This window comes from Chionomys nivalis, chromosome 1 (assembly GCF_950005125.1).
Source record: "Chionomys nivalis chromosome 1, mChiNiv1.1, whole genome shotgun sequence".
NCBI classification, from domain to species: domain Eukaryota; kingdom Metazoa; phylum Chordata; class Mammalia; order Rodentia; family Cricetidae; genus Chionomys; species Chionomys nivalis.
Window position 1 is genome coordinate 42,651,014 of NC_080086.1, and position 11,626 is coordinate 42,662,639.

The 11,626-nt window shown below is 38.8% G+C and overlaps 1 protein-coding gene and 1 non-coding gene across 2 annotated transcripts; both read right to left on the minus strand.

Annotated features, from left to right (window-relative positions):
- Window positions 1-1,552: 1,552 nt before the first annotated feature.
- On the minus strand, window positions 1,553-2,605 carry LOC130871266 (guanylate-binding protein 3-like). The gene has a single exon (XM_057764656.1). It carries the CDS (start codon window positions 2,603-2,605, stop codon window positions 1,553-1,555), a length of 1,053 nt encoding a protein of 350 aa, XP_057620639.1.
- Window positions 2,606-8,147: 5,542 nt separating this feature from the next.
- LOC130890005 (U6 spliceosomal RNA) lies at window positions 8,148-8,254 on the minus strand. The gene has a single exon (XR_009058671.1). It is a non-coding gene; the product is annotated as a U6 spliceosomal RNA (small nuclear RNA).
- Between the last annotated feature and the right edge of the window lie 3,372 nt (window positions 8,255-11,626).

Genomic DNA, 11,626 nt, shown 5'->3' on the forward strand with positions numbered 1-11,626 from the left:
GGGTCCTTTCTCTGATAAATGCTATGTAGATTTTGTTCTAGAAGTTTTATAGTTTTTCCTCTTATACGCAAATATTTGACAATTTTGAACTGATTTTGGTACCCAGTGTGTGATAAAATTTCTAACTTCATTTTTCTGTATGTCTGATCCATTTTTTTGGAGACTGTTCCCCATTGTGTGGTTATTGGTACCTTCCTTTGTCATCATGATGAGTGAATGTCTTTCTAGTCTTCTAACTCTTTTCCATAGTGCAATGTGCTTGCCTTTAGTGTCATACTGTTCAGACTAACGTAGCATTGTATTATATTTTAAAGCCAGGTGTTGTTAGGGCTCTAGCTTTGTTCTTTCTGTTCAAGATTACTTTGTCTTTTAATAATTACTTTTGTTTATAAAAAGCATTTTTTTCTGGTCATGTGAATAAAAATTGACAATTTGATAGAGATTCTTTACTTTTCTGAACCCAGCCTTTGGATGGCAACACCTACTATTGACATCCTTTCTGTCACTGTCCTTTTGAGTGTGCCTCTTGTCCAATTTTCCTCTTTTGTGAGGAATCTACCTGTATTGAATTGAGACTCTCATGATTTCTGCAAATTTTTATTTTCATAAAGTCATGTGCATAAATATTAGAGAGTTAGGAATTCAGAACTGTATTGAAGAATAGGAGTCAAAGAATAACAGTGATGAAGGAATATAAAATAAGTTTTAACAGTGGTTGCTCCAGATATGAATATGTAAGGATTATTTTTTTCCACTTGTTTTATAATATGGAATTTTTTTTTTACTTTTTTGACCTTTTTAATTTTTGAAATTACAATTATAGAAATTACATTAAAAGTAATTACTTAATTTGAAATTACAATATTTCTCCCTTTACTTTCCCCCTCCCACCCCTCCCAATATACTTCTTCCTCTCTTTCAAATTCATAGCTTCTCTTTTCATTAATTGTTATTGCCTGCATATATGTATATACATGTATATTCTTAAATATAAGCTGTTCAGTCTGTACAATGTTATTTATGTGTATATTTTCAGTGTTAGCCATTTGATATTGGATAAGCAATTGGTGTGCTCTTTTCTGAAGAAGAGTATTTGTCTTGCTCTCAACATTTTTTAGTTATATGTAGCTCTTTGCATAGGGTAGAGCGCTTGGGTTTTTTCCTGTCTACCTTGGCAAGTTTATTGTACTTGTTCAGATCCTGGTTGGGCAGTCATGTTGGTGAGAATTTATAGATAGACTATTTTCCTTCGTGCCTTAACTACATCTTTTTCATGAATGATTTCTATTTACCCAACAAAATTTTAGTTGAGTTTCTACTTTTTGGTGGGGAAGCTGTCAGCTTCTGATCTTCTTTGGTAGTTATTTACTTTGAAATATCTGCTGAATAAACTCATTATGACATACACACTAAAAACGTGTGTATAGGGTTGAAGTGGTGGGGATAGGCAGGGAGGGGAGCAGAGAAAAATGTAGAGTTCATTAAAAATCAATAATAAAAAGTAGTTTTACTACCACATAAGAGGCCTTCATGCCATACTTCATAGGAAACCTTAACCTAGGACATAGGAGCTGAGAATCTGCATCCCTATATTAAATAACACAGGAAGTGATTCAGTTAATATATTGCTAGCAATATCAAGGATATTCTGAATGGAGCTGTGTTTAATGCCTTCAATCTCTTCTTCTTTTAGCTTTATTTCTCTTCTTAAATCATCATATTTCTCCTCAACTCCATCAAGAATTAGTTCTTTTAGAGCCTTGATCTTGTGATCCAGTACCCTCTCCTGCTCTCTCAGTAGGTTCTCCCTTTCACTTTCCATCTTCTTCTGCAGCTGGGCCATGTTTTCTGACAAAGTTCTCATTTGAGCCTCCTTTGCTTGCTCTCGCTCTGTCTGTTGCTGCCTCATTAGCTCCAGTTCCTTCTCAGCTGCCTCCTTCTTGGCCTGCTCAGCTGCCATGGCTTTCTGCCCATCAGCGAGAGCTTTATCTGACTGCAAGATGGAATCTTCTATAGTTATCTGTGACTTCAGGAAGTTCTGGAACACCTCATTTGCCTTCACTCCCTTCCTAGGCACTTGTTTGTAGGCCTGCTCAACCTTTTTCCTGACTTCTAAGTAGAGGCTGTGCCCACCAGGAACAGAAAAAGCTCCACACGAGATGTCCTCCATCAGTGACTCCGAAAGCCTCTCCAGTTCGGCCTGGCAGTAACTGAGAGATGTTGCTTCATTCTGCTGTATGAATGCTTCCTTCCTTTTCTCTACGGTAGCCACAAGCTTCTTCTGGAACTCCCACTGGTCATCCAAGAAGGAGTGCTCCATGAAGACAGCGATGGCTTCCTTCTCACAGGCTGCATGCACATCCAGCAGCTCCTGGAGAGTGTCTGTAGGGAGCCTCACGCTCTGGGCCATCTGCTCGCTGTAGTGGTCAACTGCCCTCTGCACAGCTACAGAGTTCTCATGCTCGGCCAGTGTTTTCACTGCATTCTCCAAGCAAGGAACTGTCCCGCTGTTTATTGTATCCACATACGTCTCCACTAGAGTCCCCAGTCCTAAGGAGATGTGATATTTAGGGCAACTAGAAAATTTTCCCTCCCCGAAACCCATTATACTAAATATAAAGTTTTCTTTTATTCCGTTTATTTTCCTCCTTGTTCCCATCTTCATCCTGCTTCTATGAAATCATTTTCATGTAAAAATCTGAATTGTATTTCTTATTTATTTGGTTTCATTGTCCTTCACCATACAACAAAATTACAATGATTAAAGCACTATGATCGATGGTTTCTTAGAATACTTTCCCATAGAAACAAATGAAGTGTCTTATTACACACACAAAAAAATCTTTCATTTGTGAGTCCCATTTTCAAATAAAAATGGAGAGCCTTTAGTCTGAAAAGGTCAGGAGTTTCAGAGCAGTAGGCAGAGGTTAACGAAACATGGACCCATCTTAGCATGGCCTATTGCAGAGCTGCCATGGCTACAAAGTCAGCTCTGTAAAGACGATTAAGTTCAACTTTGTTTCACACTCATTCATTAACCGTGCACAGCACTCAAGGTCTGCTGTTTCTTCTTCTGACACATGTAAATCAACTAAACTCTTTTGTTGGTTGGCTAATGGAATGTGAAGCTGGGGATTGAACCTATGATCCTATATGCAGGCTACTAGGTGAACATTCTTCCACCGAGCTACATCCATAGCTTAGCTTAATAATTATTAATTTACCTATTTATTAATTATTATGTTTTGTGATTCTGAGCATTATAGTACTGGTATACTTACTGCATGCTGGTTAAGAATCCTCCCATTGAACTATGTCTACATCCCTGTTTTATATCTATTTGTTAATTTAAATAACTGACCCACTAGTTCATTTTTTTCTGATTCTGGTAATTGAGCCAGGGCCTTGACCACTGTAAGCACTTTTTGTACCACTGAGCTCAGCTCTACCTTCTTTTGTCTATTATCTTGAGACATTTTGCTAAGTTGACTGGGTTGTTTTTTTTTTTATTCTTTTTTAATTAAAATTTCCACCTGCTCCCCGTTTCCCATTTCCCTCCCTTCCTCCCAAATATTGCCCCCTCCCCCCAGTCCCCTCCCCCTATCCCCACTCCTCCTCTCCTTCCCCCACACCATTCCCCCTCCCTCTCGATACTGGAGAGCAGTCCAAATTCTCTGCCCTGCGGGAAGACGAAGGTCTTCTATCTATGTCCAGGAAGGTGAGCGTCTAAACAGGCTAAGCACCCACAAAGCCAGTTCATGTATTAGGATCGAAACCTAATGCCATTGTCCTTGGCTTCTCATCAGCCTTCATTGTCTGCCATGCTCAGAGAGTCCAGTTTCAACCCATGCTTATTCAGTCCCAGACCAGCTGGCCTTGGTGGGCTCCCAATAAATCAGTTCCACTGTCACAGTGGGCGGATGCATCCCTCGTGGTCCTGAATTTTTGCTCATGTTCTCCCTCCTTCTGCTCCTCATTTGGACCTTAAGAGCTCAGACCGTTGCTCCAAATTGAGTATCTGTCTCTACCTCGATCCATCGCCAGATGAAGGTTCTAAGGTGATATGTAAGATATTTATCAGTATAGGATAGGGTCATTTCAGGTTCCCTCTCCTCAGTTGCCCAAGGTACCAGCTGGGGACATCTCCCTGGACACCTGCGAACCCCTATAGAGTCAAGTTTCTTTCCAACCCTAAGATGGGTCCCTTAGTTAGGATATATACTTCGCTGCTCCCGTATCCTCCCTTCCTATATCCCAACCATCCCAATCCCCCGAGCTCCTCCCATCCTCCCCTTCTCATGTTTCTCATCCCATTTCCCCTTTGTCCCTTGCCACCTCACCCGCAAGTTCCCAGTTATTGCCCTGCAATCTTGTCTACTTCCCCTCTCCAGGCAGATGACTATATGATTTTCTTTGGGTTCACTGTCTTATTTAGCTTCTCTAGGATCACAAATTATAAGCTCAATGTCCTTTATTTATGGCTAGAAACCGATTATGAGTGAGTACATCCCATGTTCCTCTTTTTGGGACTGGGATACCTCACTCAGGATAGTGTTTTCTATTTCCATCCATTTGCACGCAAAATTCGAGAAGTCATTGTTTTTTACCGCTGAGTAGTACTCTAATATGTATATATTCCACACTTTCTTCATCCATTCCTCCATTGAAGGGCATCTAGGTTGTTTCCAGGTTTTGGCTATTACAAACAATGCTGCTATGAACATAGTTGAAGAGATACTTTTGTCATTTGATGGGGCATCTCTTGGGTATATTCCCAATAGTGGTATTACTGGATCTTGGGGTAGGTTGATCCCAAATTTCCTGAGAAATCGCCACACTGATTTCCAAAGTGGTTGCACAAGTTTGCATTCCCACCAGCAATGAATGAGTGTGCCCCTTTCTCCACAACCTCTCCAGCAAAGGCTATCATTGGTGTTTTTGATTTTAGCGATTCTGACAGGTGTAAGATGGTATCTCAAAGTTGTTTTAATTTGCATTTCCCTTATCGCTAAGGAGGTTGAGCATGACTTTAAGTGTCTTTTGGCCATTTGAATTTCTTCTGATGAGAATTCTCTGTTCAGTTCAGTGCCCCATTTTTTTATTGGGTTCATTAGCATTTTAAAGTCTAGTTTCTTGAGTTCTTTATATATTTTGGAGATCAGACCTTTGTCTGTTGCAGGGTTGGTGAAGATCTTCTCCCAGTCAGTGGGTTGCCTTTTTGTCTTAGTGACAGTGTCCTTTGCTTTACAGAAGCTACTCAGTTTCAGGAGGTCCCATTTATTCAATGTTGTCCTTAATGTCTGTGCTGCTGGGGATAAACGTAGGAAGTGATCTCCTGTACCCATATGTTGTAGAGTATTTCCCACTTTTTCTTCTATCAGGTTCAGTGTGTTCAGACTAATATTGAGGTCTTTAATCCATTTGGACTTGAGTTTTGTGCATGGTGATAGATATGGATCTATTTTCATTCTTCTACACGTTGACAACCAGTTCTGCCAGCACCATTTGTTGAAGATGCTCTCTTTTTTCCATTGAATACTTTTAGCTCCTTTATCAAAAATTAGGTGTTCATATGTTTGTGGGTTAAAATCAGGGTCTTCTACTCAGTTCCATTGATCGACTTCTCTGTTTTTATGCCAATACCAAGCTGTTTTCAATACTGAGGCTCTGTAATAGAGTTTGAGGTCAGGGATGGTAATGCCTCCAGACGATCCTTTATTATATAAGATTGTTTTGGCTATCCTGGGTTTTTTGTTTTTCCATATAAAGTTGATTATTGTCCTCTCAAGATCTGTGAAGAATTTTGATGGGATTTTAATGGGGATTGCATTGAATCTATAAATTGCCCTTGGTAGAATTGCCATTTTTACTATGTTGATCCTCCCTATCCAAGAGCAAGGGAGATCCTTCCATTTTCTGGTATCCTCCTCAATTTCTTTCTTCATAGACTTAAAGTTCTTGTCAAATAGATCCTTTACTTCCTTGGTTAGAGTTACCCCAAGATATTTTATGCTATTTGTGGCTATCGTGAAGGGTGATGCTTCTCTGATTTCCATCTCTGCTTCCTTATCCTTTGTGTATAGGAGGGCAACTGATTTTTTGGAATTGATCTTGTATCCTGCAACGCTACTAAAGGTGTTTATCAGCTGAAGGAGTTCTTTGCTGGAGTTTTTGGGGTCGCTTATGTACACTATCATATCGTCTGCAAATAATGAAAGTTTAACTTCTTCCTTTCCAATTTGAATCCCTTTGATCCCCTTATGTTGTCTTATTGCTATTGCTAGAATTTCAAGCACTATATTAAAGAGGTATGGAGAGAGTGGACAACCTTGTCGTGTTCCTGATTTTAGTGGAATAGCTTGGAGTTTCTCTCCATTTAATTTGATGTTAGCTGACGGCTTGCTATAAATAGCTTTTATTATACTTAGGAATGACCCTTGTATTCCTAATCTCTCTAAGACCTTTATCATAAAGGGATGTTGAATTTTGTCAAATGCTTTTTCCGCATCTAATGAAATGATCATATGGTTTTTTTCTTTCAGATTATTTATATGATGGATTACATTGATAGATTTGAGTATGTTGAACCAGCCCTGCATCTCTGGGATGAAGCCTACTTGATCATAATGGATAATTTTTCTAATGTGTTCTTGGATTCGGTTTGCCAGTATTTTATTGAGTATTTTTGCGTCGATGTTCATGAGTGAGATTGGCCTGTAGTTCTCTTTCTTGGTTGTGTCTTTGTGTGGTTTTGGTATCAGAGTAACTTCAGCTTCATAAAAAGAATTTGGCAATGACTTCTCTGTTTCAATATTGTGAAATACATTAAGGAGTATAGGTATTAGGTCTTCTTTGAAGTTCTGGTAGAATTCTGCATTGAAGCCGTCTGGACCTGGGCTTCTTTTGGTGGGGAGGTTTTTTATAACAACTTCTAATTCTTTGCGACTAACAGGTCTATTTAGATTGTTCACCTGGTCCTGGTTTAACTTTGGTATATGGTACTTATCTAAAAAAGTGTCCATTTCTATAACATTTTCCAATTTTGTGGCATACAGGTTTTTGTAGTAAGATCTAATGATTCTCTGAATTTCCTCTGTGTCTGTGGTTATGTCTCCCTTTTCGTTTCTGATTTTGTTAATTTGCGTATTCTCTCTCCGCCGTTTGATTAGTTTAGATAGGGGTTTATCAATCTTATTGATTTTCTCCAAGAACCAGCTTTTTGTTTCATTGATTCTTTGGATAGTTTTCTGTGTTTCTATTTTGTTGATTTCAGCCCTCAATTTGATTATTTCCAGTCTTCTACTTCTCCTAGGTGAGTCTGCTTCTTTTTTTTCTAAAGCTTTCAGGTGGGCTATTAAGTCTCCAATGTGTGCTTTCTCCGTTTTCTTTAAGTGGGCACTTAATGCTATGAACTTTCCTCTTAGCACTGCTTTCATAGTGTCCCATAGGTTTGAGTATGTTGAGTCTTCATTTTCATTGAATTCAAGAAAGACTTTAATTTCTTTCTTTATTTCTTCCTTGATCCAGGTGTGATTCAGTAGTTGACTGTCCAGTTTCCATGAGTTCGTAGGCTTTCTGGGGATAGCATTGTTGTTGAATTCTAACTTTAATCCATGGTGATCTGATAAGACACAGGTGGTTACCGATATTTTTTTGTAACTGTGTAAGTTTGCTTTACCGAGTATGTGGTCTATTTTCGAGAAGGTTCCATGAGCTGCAGAGAAGAAGGTATATTCTTTCTTATTTGAGTGGAATATTCTATAGATGTCTGTTAAGTCCATTTGATTCATTACCTCCCTTAATCCTCTTATTTCTCTGTTAGGTTTCTGTCTGATTGACCTGTCCATTGGTGAGAGAGGAGTGTTGAAATCTCCTACTATTAGTGTGTTTGGTTTGATGACTGCCTTGAGATTTAGTAACGTTTCTTTTACATAAGTGGGTGCTTTTATATTAGGGGCATATATATTCAGGATTGAGACTTCATCCTGGTGAATTGTTCCTGTTATGAGTAAAAAATGTCCCTCTCCATCTCTTTTGATTGATTTTAGTTTGAAGTCAACTTTCTTAGAAATTAGTATGGCCACACCTGCCTGTTTCTTAGGTCCGTTTGCTTGATAAACCTTTTCCCAGCCCTTTTTCTGAGTAGAAAAAATATGGAACGCTTCACGAATTTGTGTGTCACCCTTGCGCAGGGGCCGTGCTAATCTTCTCTGTATCGTTCCAATTTTAGTATATGTGCTGCCGAAGCGAGCACGGAATTTTTATTGCTGGGAATGGTTCACAGAAATTTCTGTTTTACTTTAGAAGACCAGATCATGGTTATGATTTAATAATCTATTTTTCTTTAAGAGGGGAAATTATTACTTATATAAAACATGTTAGATAGGCCTGAAGTTAGTAACAGAAACTTAACCAAGCGCTTACTTGATCAATAAATATCTAACACAGTTGCTGATGTACAGAGCTTGCTCAGTATGATGTTTAGTCTCTAGAATCAACTTGACAAGATTTGGAATTACCATGGAAACACATCTTTTGTTGTTTCTATGAGAATGTTTATAGAAAAGTTCAACCAATGAAAGAAGAACCAGTCTGAATATGGGCAGCAGATTTCGTGGAGACTAGCATGCATCTCTGTATGCTTCCTGACTGGGGCACAGTATGAGTAGCTCCTCCTCCTCTTGCTTTGGTGGAGATAATTGTTGTTTTGTTTCCCCACCATGATAGACCAAAGCCTGTGAATGTTTTCTCCTTTAAGTTGCTTTCCCCCACCTTGTATGTGTGCACACACGTTTACTCTTGTAGGCTTGCACAGAAGTCAGAAGTCTATGTCTGATGTCTCACTTAATTATTTCTTCCCATTAAAATTTTTTTGAGACGTAGAGATTATGTCTTAGAGCTTAGAGCCTGATGTTTTTGATAGACTGGTTGGTCAGCAAGTCCCTGGGATCCACATCACTCTGTCCACTGGCACTGGGCTTGCAGGTGCATGCAACCAGACCTGGCCCTTTTACACGTGCAAGGGATCTGGATGTTTGGGTAGCAAGCACTTTATGCATTGATCCATCTCCCTGCTCTTAACTTGCTTGTCAGCTGTTGGGTTGGTTATAGCAACGAGGACGGGGCTGGTTGATAAGTCCAGTAAGTGCAAGAAGTATCCAGAGGGGAAATGAAGGTGATTTCATTTATTAATGAAAGCTGCCATTTATTAAACTGAGTTAATGACTTCACTTGCATCTTATCGGGCTACCCCAACACTGGATATGAATGTTTCTTGGCTTTTTACAGATAAATCTTAATGAGGTCAGTTATACAGTTATTTGTTCAGTATCATGATCAGAAAGTCACAAAGCAGGGACTTGAACCCAAATTAGTTTGCAAGCTCATTAAAATACATTTTAATGGAAGTGTAGAAATAATGTATATATTGTATGTAAAGAGAAAGCTTATGTTTTTAATTACTATTCTGTTTTTTATCTCAATTTGATATTTCTCTGATAAGACATTTATTGAGTACCTAATGTATAAAATTTTAATACTTAGTGCTCTGGAGACAGGCTCTGGTGCTGAGCGGAACTGGTGCTAGTTAGGACAGATCTTTTTGTCTCATCTTTTTTCACACGATAAATGGCTCAAAAATCTAGGATAAAATTTTATTTTAATTTATGGGCAAATCAGTACCAGTGGTCACTTTTAAGCAAGGTAGAGTCATGATTAAATTCACTTGGGGTCTATATATTGTGTTCTGTTCATCTTAGAGATTTTTGTTCACCAATTTCAAAATCTTCCTTTATATTTAGTCTCAACCTTCCTAATACAGTTCTTTGTGTTGTGTGATGCCCCCAGCCATGTAATTATTTTCTTGTTACTTCATAACTGTAATTTTGCTGCTGTAATAAAGCAAAATGTAAATATCTTATATACAAAGTATCTGTTATACAACCCCTAATGGGGTCAAGACCCACAGGTTGAGAATCACTGATGTATATAGCTTATGAACATGTTTGGGAAGGAAGGGGTCCTTAATTATCATTTATAGTTGCATAGCTCAGAATGCAGGTGTATAATTTGCTACATTGTAAACTTGTTGAAGGCTCTATCTACTAGATAATGATTGCTGTATTTTAAACTACTATAAATACAATAAATAAAGATGCAGAACTGAGAACATAGAGAGCATTGCTCTCCATTGTTGGATATTGTACTTCCTGCTGGCTTTCTGAGAGAAAGTGGCAAACACGTGTTGCCTTTGTGTCTCCCCTAGATCTGAGTAACATTTACCGAAAAGACTTACTGCCTCTCAATTCTCGGAAAATGCAGGTCATATCCCAAGGCCTGCCTCTGTGACCTTTTCTCCGTGCTCCTTGCTGAAGTGAACATAGTACATTATCTGATTTGTCATTCTTACCCACCAAGCCATCATCACGCTGCCAGTGGTGCTGGCTGTTTTGTTTTGTTTTGCCTCTCACAGGTGGAGCCAGGCATAGGTTAACATTCCTCCTCAGAACATGTGAAATCTAAAATGTTCCAAAATCTGAAATGTTTTATATACTAATGTGACGGAATAAATGGAAATTTCCTTGCCTGATTCATATGATATAAAAATACAGGCACGTTAAAGTATTGTGTAAAAGTACTTTTAGGCTATGGGCTTTAGGTATATATGATACATACAGAAATTTTATGTTTAGATGTGGTTACATCCCTAAGCTAGCTCATGATGTATATGGAAATATTCTAAAATCTGAAAAAAGATCCAAATTCTGATCCAAAGCATTTTTGGATAAAGAATATTTAATCTGCATAGCAGTGACTGTGTTCTATGGCAAAACTGCTTCAGAAATAGAAATGTATAACCATTGTCATTCTCTTATAAAATGATCCCTAGAAATAGAAAGGATGATGGCTCTTTATTTAGTCCCAGGAGTTAAGAAGCAGGATGCATTTTAATCACATGGCTTGAAGGAACAGTAAGTTGGAAAAGACTAGACTGGGGATCTGGAAGTCTTGTTCTTGTTTGGACTAGACCAAAGCAACTGGTCCTAAAGACTCAGTTTCTTTCCAAGCAAAGGAAGAGAAAGATTATCCCTGTTCAGAAATGTCTGAGAAATTTGGTTCAAAGGAAGTGTGCTGGGATTTCATTACAAGAAAAACCAAGGCACTACCAAAGGAAGAGAAGAAAAGTCCATAGGAGGTGTCTGGGAGAAGCGTCACTAAGTGGACTGCTTTACATCTCCAGGGAAATATATGTAAACACTTTCTTCCCATGGAAATGAGCTTGAAAAGGAAGATTAAAAGATGTAGGAAGGAGGGAGTCTGCTCTTTGGTGTGATAATAAGGGGGAGAGACTTAGCTGTTGGAATGCTTTTGTTCCTTCTCTGCTCTGTGACTGAATGCATGACATGGGGATCCTGGCAGTCCTGGGAGAAGGGCTGTCACTCCATTTTCTTGGTGTAGACTAGACAGTGTCTCTTCCTGGACTGCTGTTCAGTTCAATTCACAGTGACTTTCTGTGATCCACCTGTACCCAGATGTGCTTCCCTGTTTCTCGGCAGCACTTGGACTAAATAACCACCCTGTGATATAGCAGGTCCTGGCTAAATAACCAGAGGGATTGTGGCTTTGT